The sequence below is a fragment of the Ornithorhynchus anatinus genome, chromosome 17 (assembly GCF_004115215.2).
Source record: "Ornithorhynchus anatinus isolate Pmale09 chromosome 17, mOrnAna1.pri.v4, whole genome shotgun sequence".
Taxonomy (NCBI): Eukaryota; Metazoa; Chordata; class Mammalia; order Monotremata; family Ornithorhynchidae; genus Ornithorhynchus; species Ornithorhynchus anatinus.
Genome location: NC_041744.1, coordinates 6,323,839 through 6,334,496, shown reverse-complemented (window position 1 = coordinate 6,334,496; position 10,658 = coordinate 6,323,839). Strand labels below are relative to the sequence as shown.

The following is a 10,658-nucleotide window of genomic DNA, read 5'->3' as shown; positions in this document are numbered from 1 at the left end:
AAAATTTTGGTTCTAAAATTTCAAAATAAAGTCATTTGTACCACATAATGTTTTGTGTGTGCTTCGACAGAGCCAGTTGCAGTGTCTAAAAATCAAACAAATAATGTTTGAGCATCTGCCGTGTACAGAGCACTCATTCATTCACTTGTATTTATTGAGCGCTTACTGTGTGCACAGCACTGTACTAAGCATTGAGAGAGTACAGTATAACAATAAACAGGCACATTCCCTGCCCACAACAAACTTACAGTCCAGATGTTATCTTATAATGGGGATTTAATGCCTGTTCTACATAGACCGTGAACCCCAGTTGGGAAAGGGACTGCGTCCAATCTTATCTTGAATCTACCCCAGCTTTTAGTACAGTGCTTGGCATACAGTAAACACTTAACAAATACCACAGGAATTATCATTAATAAAAGCCCCAACCTGCTTCTTAACACTGGACCTAGTGCTAGCATCTAGTACTGGACTAGGTGGCTGGGAGGGTACTCTAGAATTAGTAAACATGATCTCTGATCTCCAGGAAGTAAAAAGAAGGACACGGGTGGAGAGCCTCGAACCCAATGTTTGGGAATTTTTATCTGGCAGAGGGGATGTCATTTTTGTATGGTATTTAAATACTGTGTGCCAAGCACTGTTCTAAGTACATGAGAAGATGCAAGATAATCGAGTTGGATGCAGTCTCTCTACTTTGCTTACGGTCTAAGGAGGAAGTAGGATGTAACCCCCATTTTAAAAGGGAGGAAACAGAGGCACAGAGAAATTAAGTGACTTGCCCGGGATCACACAGCAGACAAGTGGCTGAGCAGGGATTAGAACCCAGGTCCGCTGACTGCCAGACCCATGCCCTTTCCACTGAGTCACACTGCTTCCATCAGAGGTTTTTAAAGAGAGGAAAGGAATGTCGAGTGACATTTTAGGAAGCAGATCTGGGCAACATCAGAAATATAAACTGAAGGTGGGAGAACTTAGAGACCGTGAACAGGGGTGGTCTTCCAGGGACTCCAGATGTTCAGAGTTCAGTTGTATTAAGTGTTTACTGTGCAGAGCACTGTACTCAGAGTTGGCACTGATCCAGAGGTGGTGGTATTGTATTTGTTAAAGCTCTTACTATGTGTCAAATGTACTAAGTGCTGGTAAATACAAGATAATCAGACCCCACATGAGGCTCACAGTCTTAAGTAGCAAGTGGTAACAAGAAGCAGCGTGGCTTAGTGGAAAGAGCAGGGGCTTGGAAGTCAGAAGTCTCTGGTTCTAATCCTGGCTCTGCCACTTGTCAGCTGTGTGACTTTGGGTAAGTCACTTCACTTGTCTGTGCCTCGGTTACCTCATGGGGAGTAAGACTGTGAGCCCCACCTGTGGCAATCTGATTACCTCGTATCTCCCCCAGTGCTTAGAATGGTGCTTGGCACATAGTAAGCATGTAATAAATGCCATCATTATTATTATAATAAGTAGGAGGGAAAACGGGTATTGATTCCCCATTTTGCATGAGGGAACTGAAGCACAGAAAAGTTGACTGACTTGTCCAAAGTCCCGCAGCCAGCACATGGTGGTGATGATGGTAATTGTTAAGCGCTTACTATGTGTCAAGCACTGTTGTAGGTGCTGGGGTGGATACAAGATAATGAGTTTGTCCCACATGGGCCTCCCAGTTTTAATCCCCATTTTACAGATGAGGGAACTGAGTCACAGAGAAGTGAAGCGGCTTGCCCAAAGTCACACGGCTGACAAGTGGTGAAGTTCAAATTAGAACCCATGACCTCTGACTCCGAAGCCCGGGCTCTTTCCATTGAGCCAGGGTGGGATTAAAGCCCAGGATCAGGGCCTCCCAGGCTTGGGGGTCTCTCTGCTGGGCCCATTGCGAGCTCCCCCTCCCCTTTTCTCCCCCCCACCCTCTGCTCTTCTCCCTTCTCCTCCGCACTGTGTTCATTTGTCTATATTATTTATTACCCTATTTATTTTCTTAATGAGGATGATTCTATTTATCTTGATGAGGTGGTCTTGTTTTTGTTTTGTTCCCTTTTGCGTTGCTGTCTGTCTCCCCCGTTTAGGCCGTGAGCCCGTCATTGGTCAGGGAGGTCTCTCTCTGTTGCCCAATTGTCCATTCCAAGCGCTTAGCCCGGTGCTCTGCACGTAGTAAGCGCTCAATAAACACCACTGAATGACCTACTTGTTCTGTTTTGCTGTCTCTCTCCCCCGTTTAGACTCTGAGCTCCTTATAGGGCAGGGATGGTCTCTCTCTGGTGCCCAATTGTCCATTCCGAGCGCTTAGTCCAGGGCTCTGCACCTAGTAAGCGCTCAATAAATACTATTGAATGCATGAAATGAATGAAGAATGAATGAATTAGAGAAGCAGCGTGGTTCAGTGGAAAGAGCACGGGCTTTGGAGTCAGAGTTCATGGGTTCGAATCCCGGCTCGGCCACTTGTCAGCTGTGTGACTTTGGGCAAGTCACTTCACTTCTCTGGGCCTCAGTTACCTCATCTGTAAAATGGGGATGAAGACTGCGAGCCCCACGTGGGACAACCTGATTCCCCTGTGTCTACCCCAGCGCTTAGAACAGTGCTCGGCATATAGTAAGCGGTTAACAAATACCACCATTATTATGAATGAAATGAATGAATGAAATGAATGAATGAAATGAATGAATGAAATGAATGAATGAAATGAATGAATGAACGGGCCAGCCTTGGTGGGGGCGGGGCTCGCGCACGCCTTCGATGACGCCATCAGGGGGCGGGGCCGGCGCGCGCCTGCGGGGGCGGGAGGGGGCGGAGTCCGCGACGCCGGCGGGGGGCTCGCGCGCGCCTTCGGTGACGTCATCGGGGGCGTGGTCTCGCGCGCGCTCGGTGACGTCACCTGGGCTGCTGCGCATGCTCTCGGCGGCTTTTGCCGTCACCTCAGGCCGCGGGCGCGAGCGGCGCTTGGGCGTCCAGTCAGTCGCACTTACTGAGCGCTCACTGGGCGCCGGCTCCTGTACTGAGCGCCCCACGGCGGTCTGTTCTCCCGCTGACTTCCCCGCCAACGGCGCCGCCATGGACTGGCTTCTCCGGGAGAGCGGTGAGCGGGGCCCCCGCCCTCCCCCAGCCTCATTCGTTCACTCACTCATAATAATAATAATAATAATAATGGTATTTGTGAAGCGCTTACTATGTGCAAAGCACTGTTCTAAGCGCTGGGGGGGGGATCCAGAGTCATCAGGTTGTCCCACGTGAGGCTCACAGGCTTCATCCCCATTTTCCAGATGAGGTCACTGAGGCCCAGAGAAGTGAAGTGACTCGCCCACAGTCACACAGCTGACAAGGGGCAGAATATTGGGATTTATTTAGCGCTTACTATGTACCAAGCGCTGTTCTAAGCGCTGGGGGGGATCCAAGGTGATCAGGCTGGCCCACGTGGGGCTCACGGTCTTCATCCCCATTTTACAGAGGAGGGAACTGAGGCCCAGAGAAGTGAAGCAGCCTGGCCCAGTGGAAAGAGCCCGGGCTGGGGAGTCGGGGGTCATGGGTTCGAATCCCGGCTCTGCCGCTTGTCAGCCGGGTGACTGGGGGCAAGGCGCGTCACTTCTCTGGGCCTCAGTGACCTCATCTGGAAAATGGGGATGAAGACTGGGAGCCCCACGTGGGACAACCTCATTACCCCGTATCTCCCCTAGCGCTTAGAACAGTGCTTTGCCCATAGTAAGTGCGACAAATACCATCATTATTATCATCCCCATTTTGCAGATGAGGTCACTGAGGCACGGAGAAGTGAAGCAGCCTGGCCCAGTGGAAAGAGCCCGGGCTTTGGAGTCGGAGGTCATGGGTTCGAATTCCAACCCTGCCGCTTGTCAGCCGTGTGACTGGGGGCAAGTCGCGTCACTTCTCTGTGCCTCAGTGACCTCATCTGGAAAATGGGGATGAAGACTGTGAGCCCCACGTGGGGCAACCTGATTACCCTGTGTCTACCCCAGCGCTTAAAACAGTGCTCGGCACATAGTAAGCGTGACAAATACCATCATTATTATTATCCCCATTTTGCAGATGAGGTCACTGAGGCCCGGAGAAGTGAAGTGATTTGCCCAAAGTCACCCAGCTGACAAGTGGCGGAGTCAGGATTCGAACCCACGACCTCTGACTCCCCAGCCCGGGCTCTTTCCACCGAGCCACGCGGCTTCCCGTTCACTCACTCGTATTTGTGGAGCGCTCACCGTGTGCGGAGCACTGGACTAAGCGCTAGGATAGTACGAGAAACGGCATGGCCTAGTGGCGGGAGCCCGGCCTTGGAGTCAGAGGACGTTCATTCACTCAATCGTATTTATTGAGCGTTTTACTAGGTGCAGAGCACTGCGCTGAGCGCCTGGAATGTACAGAGAAGCAGCGTGGCTCAGTGGAAAGAGCCCGGGCTTGGGAGTCAGAAGTCATGGATTCGAATCCCGACTGCCACTTAGCTGTGTGGCTGTGGGCAAGTCACCTCACTTCTCTGTGCCTCAGTGACCTCATCTGTCAAATGGGGATGAAATGATAATAATAATGTTGACATTTGTTAAGTGCTTACTGTGTGCAGAGCACTGTTCTAAGCGCTGGGGTAGATACAGGGTAATCAGGTTATCCCACGTGAGGCTCACCGTCTTCATCCCCGTTTTACAGATGAGGTCACTGAGGCACAGAGAAGTGAAGCGACTTGCCCAAAATCACACTGTTGATAAGTGGCGGAGCTGGGATTTGAACCCACGACCAAGCCTGGGGTCTTACATATATACATAAGTGCTCCGTGGGGGGAAGAGCAAAGAGAGCGAGTCGAGGTGATGCGGAAGGGAGGGGGAGCTGAGGAAAAGGGGGCTTAGTCTGGGAAGGTGTCTTGGAGGAGATGCCCCTTCAGTAGGACTTTGAATAGTAATAATAATAATTGTGGTACTTGTTTAGCGCTTACTATGTGCCAAGCACTGTTCAAAATGCAGGGGTAGATGCAAGGTAATCAAGTTGATGGGTCTCACATTCTTACTCCCCATTTTACAGATGAGGTAACTGAGGCATGGAGAAGTGGCTTGCCCAAGGTCACACAGCAGCCAAGTGGCCGAGCCGAGATTAGAACCCGCATCCTCTGACTTCCAAGCCCCTGCTCTTTCCACTAAGCCACACTCCTGAGGGAAGGCACAGAGGAGCCCATGGCGGGGCAGAGGATGGGATGCGATGGGGCGGCCGGAGGGGAAGCGGGACCACGGCAGCCAATCATTTCATCATCATCATCATCATCATCATAATAACTGTGGCATTTGTTAAGCGCTTACTATGTGCCAAGCACAGTTCTAAGCACTGGGGTAGATATAAGGTCATCAGGTTGGACATTTCCCTCATGGGGCTCACAATCCTGATCGCCAATTTACAGATGAGGTAACTGAGGCAAAGAGAAGTGAAGTGACCTACCCAGGGTCACATAGACGTGGCAGAGCCGGGATTAGAATCCACGACCTCTGACTCCCAGGCCCGTGCTCTTTCCACCAGACCACGCTGCTTCACTGAGCGCTGTACTAAGCGGCGGAGCTGGGGGAGAGGGAGCCACGGGGCCGGGGTCCCAGTCCTGGCTCCGCTACTTGCCTACGGTGTCACCTTGCACAAGTCACCTAACTTCTACGACCTTTGGTGTCCTCATCTCTGCCACCTGGCAGCTGTGTGACTGTGGGCAAGTCACCTCACTTCTCTGGGCCTCAGTTACCTCATCTGTAAAATGGGGATGAAGACTGTGAGCCTCACGTGGGACAACCTGATGACCCTGTACCTACCTCAGCGCTTAGAACAGTGCTCTGCACATAGTAAGCGCTTAACAAATACCAACATTATTATTATTATTATTAAAATGGGGGTGGAATACCTCTCCTCTCCGCTACTTAGGCTGGGAGCCCCCTTTGAGATAAGGGACCGTGGCCGCCCTGGTTGTCTTGTGCCCACCCCTGCGTTTGGTGGAATGCTTGGCAAATTGTGAGCACTGAACAAACACCACAATTATTATTTTATTATCTTGAAGGAGAGAGAGCCAGAAATCTGCCTATACCTTGGAGGGGAGCTGAAGGGTAGGGAAGCAGTGTGGTCTAGTGGAAAGAGTACAGACCTCAGATTCAGTGGATGTGCGTATTAAGCCCAGCTGTGTGACTTCGGGCAGTCACTTAACCGCTCTGTGCCTCAGTTTCCTCATCTGTAAAATGGGGATTCAGTACCCATTCTCCCTTCTCCTATGTGGGATAGGGACTGTGCCCTACCCGATTATTCTGAATCTAGTCCGGCATTTAATACAGTAACAAGGGCCATATGGACACCTGGAGGAATGGGGGTTACCGTTGCTCTCTTGGATAGCCATCCTCACAGGGGTGTTGTATTTAATGGCCTTAACTTTTCCCTCATACCCCATCTATCACCTCTGAGTTTAATTCTTCTCTAACCTTTCACTGTCCATAAAATACCCTTCTGGCAGTCCTAATTTGCTCGTAAAGCTTGTTACAGACTACTTATCAGTGACTCTCGATACTTTCTATTGTGGCACCTTCCTACAGAGACAAAAAGCCCGTGATCTCTGACTGCTGGGTGCAGTGTTTTCCTTTTGTTTCTTTTGAGCCTCCCACCTCCAAGCGACATGGCCTAATGGATAGAACACAGTCCCGGGAGTCAGAGGGACGTGCATCCTAATCCCGGCTTCGCCACTTGTCTTTGTGTGATCTTGGGCAAGTGACTTCATTTCTCCGGCTTTGGTTTGGGGATTCAGACGGTGAGCCGATGTGGGACGTGAATTGGGTCCAACCTGATTAGCTTGTATCTACCCCAGTGCTTAGCACAGTCCCTGGCACACAGTAAGCATTTAACAAAAACCATAATAAAATAAAAGCCTTCTGGTCCTGGTGTTGAGGGCCTCGTGACCGTGAGAACGCAGGTGGGACTTCTGATTCCCTTGGAGGAGCTCCCTGTGGAGCTAACTACGGGTGGACTTTTGAGATTTCCCTGCCCTGAGGATGACGATGTGTCTCTGTGCCCAATAGGACCTTTCGATATCTGCCGTGAGACCACCGTGTTACGGGGAGGGTTCCTGTTGGCTGAAAAGCTGTGCTGCCCAAAGGCTGTGGCAGAGCTGCAGAAGGCCGACTGGCAGCGGGTTGGGCGGCCAATCCTCAGCGCCGTCGCGGAGATCACCTCGGCCGCCTTCCGGGCACGACCCAGCCTCCTCCAGTCTTGGAAGAAGAACATCTTGATCATCGTATGGACCAAAATCTTTAAGCCCAGTCCCGTAACTCCCGCAGACATTGAAACTTGGTGGCAAGAAGACGTCTTCTTTGCAGTGGGGAATATGATCCCCGATGTCAACCACACCATCCTTTTTGAGCTCTTTAAGACCCTGGGGGAGCCGGGATTCTTCGTCGAGGTCCTGCTGGCACTGCCCGCCGGTGCGCAGCGCGGGGAACTGGAGCGGTTTGTGGAGCACGTGGCCAAAGACACGTCCTCGGAAGATGTGACCTTCTTCCTGGACGTCTGGAGGGAAATGATGAAGCAGAAGAGAAGGCAGCCACACAGCCTGGTTTTGCAGTTTGGGTTGCTGGTCCGAACGTATCTGTCGCTCTCCGATGAGGAAGAACCAGAGGCCTGTCCGACTCTTCCCCTGCTGGCTGTGCTGGCGGAAGGACTCAACAAGATCCAAAACAGCATCACGTCACCCGAGTTAAAGTGCTACGCCCTGGCCAACCTGGCCGACATGTTGACCGTGTTTGCCCCGACGGGGGCGGACAGTCGGCCGTTGTCCGCTGTGCTGTATCTGGACAAGATGGCCACCGTCATCAACATTTGGAACTCGGACCGCCAGAACCCTCACTACCGACGGGGGCTGGCCGAGAAGGTGAAAGAGGCCGAGAGAGACGTCAGTCTGACCGCGATAGACAAGCTCCCCAAGGAGACGCTCTTGGTGGGCTGGGGTTTCCTGCTCGGATTGCTTCAACAGTGGGGGACGGAGCTGCAGGCCACGCTTAGCGGAAGCCAGAGAGCGAACTACGGGATCTTCCGGCTGGGAGACAGCTTGGGGTCTTTGAGCCGGAGCCTAGGGCAGTTCCTGACATCTAGTGACATCGACGAGGCCGAGAGGCAGACGGCCTCCAGGCTGGAGGAGAGCATCGAGGACTTCTTGAAGAAAGCCCATTCGGAACCGAGATGCCAGGGCTCGGAGGAGAGCCTCAGAGCCGCGGTCGCCATGGCAATCATCGAGCAGAAGATGGACCGGCACAAGGAGATGTGCCACCTCTTTGCTTCGGAGCAGAAGTGGGCCTTCTCGGAGGAGTGGATAGACTGTCTGGTTCAAAACGGAGCGCTGTTCCACGATCCGGATCTGGTGTCGAAACTGTTGGAAACCACCGCGACAGTTGTCGACGTGACTGACGGGAAGATTCCCGAGTCTCAGGTTGAAGTGGTGACCACGGTGATCTTAGACTGTTACGCTGAGCTCTCGCTGCCAGATAAAAATAAAGTGCTCTCGGGTGTCCTGACTTCCTGGGGAAGGCAGGGTCTCTCCAAGAAGCTTGTGGCCTACACAGAGGGTTTTCAGAAAGAGCTGAATACAGTTTTCAATCAGATAACACAGAGTGTCTCAGAACAGGGTGTAGCTAAAGCCATTTCTTCCATAGCCCGGCTGGCCGTGCTTCATCCGGAAGCCACCCTGAAGATGCTCTGTAGACTCGCCGTGTTCAACGTCGGTACTCACGTTTTCCTGGCCCAGATTCTGAGCGCCTTCCCCTCCCTCAGTTTCAGTGAGGGAGAAGAGGGCACCTCCGGCCCTTCTCTGCTAGTGGATTGTCTCAAAGACGGCGTGTGGGGGAAGCTTTCTTCAGTCAAGGAGGAGAAACAGTTTCTGGAGTTATTAAACTACCTGATGGATCCCCCCTCCGAGCCGGCAGGCAGCTCCGCGGCGCCTCTGCTCGCTCCCAAAGAGGCGATCGAGGTGTTTGTCGCCCCTTATCTGGCGGCGGACTTCGTGCGAGTGGAGCTGAGCCTGAAGATCCTCGGCCGGGCGCTGGCAGCCGGCCGCGACGCGTCCTGGCTCGAGTCCTGCTTCCCCTTTCCCCTCCTCTTCGCCCTGTGCCAGCTGCTGGACGGCTACACCAGGTTCTGGGAGCGGGCCGAGACCAAGCGGCACCTCTCTCTGGACTCCAAGGACCTGGTGGTCCACAACCTGGAGACGCTGAGTGGGCTCCTGCTGGCCAAGGGCGAGCCCTCGCGCCCGGAGACCTGGACTAAGTCCCTGTCCTGGCTGCGGCGGAAGGTCGCCCGCCTGGACTGGACGGTCGGCCTGAGGCTGCGCGAGATCTTCGGGGGCCGCTTCGAGTGCGAGGTGCCGGCCACCCTCTTCGAAACCTGCCGGCTCCCGGAGGGGGAGTGGACCTCGCGGCCCCTCCCGGCCTACGGCCCGGGCACCGGGCTGCTGGCCTGGATGGAGTGCTGCTGCGCCTCGGCGGCCACCCGCCGGCTGATGCTCGCCCTCCTGGCCGTCGGCGCGGACGGCCCCGACGAGGTCAGCTTCTTCAGCAAGGGCTTCCTGGTGGCCTTGGTGCAGGTCCTGCCCTGGTGCAGCCCCGGCGAGTGGGACTCCCTCCAGCGGGTGACCAGGAGCCTGCTGGAGAGGCAGCTCCTGCACGTCCCGTACGGGCTGGAGTACGTCCGCTTTATGCCGCTGCTCAACCTGAAGCCCTTCGCCCAGGACCTCCAGATGTCGGCGCTCCTCCTGAGGAGTTTTCAGTTCCTCTGCGGCCCCAGCTGCGCCTCCTGGCTCCCCCCGGACGGGTGGCATCACGTCGTCAGGCTGACGGTCACCGGCCTGAACGGCCTGCTGGAGTCGGTCAGGCGACGGTCGGCCTGCCCCCCGAGCCCGGGGCAGGAGAGCGGCCTGGTGCAGGAAGCCCTGTTTGTGTACATCCAGATGTTCTGCCACGTCCTTCACATCATGGCCATGCTGCCCCAGGGGGTGGGCGATCCGCTCTTCGTGCTGGTCCTGGAGCTCCTCTCCTCCTACGAAGCCCTGAGCAAGGCCGATCTCTCAGCCAGCTCCTTGCTCCGGAGAGCAAACGAGCGGCACTTCCTGCTGTCGATTGCCGAAAACGTTGGTCCCGAGGAGCAGCGCAAGACGCTGCTGCAGAAGATAAGCAACCTCTGAGGCCCCGTGAGCTGGATCCCAGTGCCTGGGTTGGACACTACAGTGATATGAAATAAGAGATAGAGGCCCCTGGATGGTACACATCAGGGTGAACAATGTATTAAGATAGAAAGTAAATTTATTCAGTATTTGTAAAATTCAATAAATCTTACTTTTCTCTACCTTTTGAACAGTCGCCAATATTTTGTCACTGTGGTTAGACACTGACTCCTCCTAAGGTTATTCACCCTCTGAAATCCCTAACGTTAGACTTCTCAGAAGACCCTCGGAGAAGCTGCGAGTAGGGCAGAGGGAGAAGTAGCATGAAGAGAAGGCGAGGAAGAACATCCAAAGGGGAAGAAGGCACCTTAATACTGGGGATGGATTTGGACAGATTCCTGGATCCAACACAGCGATTAGTTTATGTCACTGTTAGGTGACCTCCCATCTCTCCTTTTTCTTCTATTTTCCTTTTAATCCGTTTCAAGCTCTTTCAACTGCCTTCAATATCCCTTAAGT

General features: G+C 53.6%; 1 protein-coding gene across 1 annotated transcript; it reads left to right on the top strand.

Annotated features, from left to right (window-relative positions):
* Positions 1 to 2,890: 2,890 nt before the first annotated feature.
* On the top strand, positions 2,891 to 10,330 carry LOC100075469 (gem-associated protein 4-like). The gene is made up of 2 exons (XM_029082891.2): positions 2,891 to 3,065; positions 7,012 to 10,330. Exons 1-2 carry the CDS (start codon positions 3,041 to 3,043, stop codon positions 10,158 to 10,160), a joined length of 3,174 nt encoding a protein of 1,057 aa, XP_028938724.1. The 5' UTR covers positions 2,891 to 3,040; the 3' UTR covers positions 10,161 to 10,330.
* Positions 10,331 to 10,658: the final 328 nt, after the last annotated feature.

Coding starts and splice junctions, on each gene's coding strand:
- LOC100075469 (XM_029082891.2), top strand. CDS start 3,041: ATGGACTGGCTTCTCCGGGAGAGCG. Junction 3,066..7,011: donor CTGGCTTCTCCGGGAGAGCG/GTGAGCGGGGCC, acceptor TGTGCCCAATAG/GACCTTTCGATATCTGCCGT.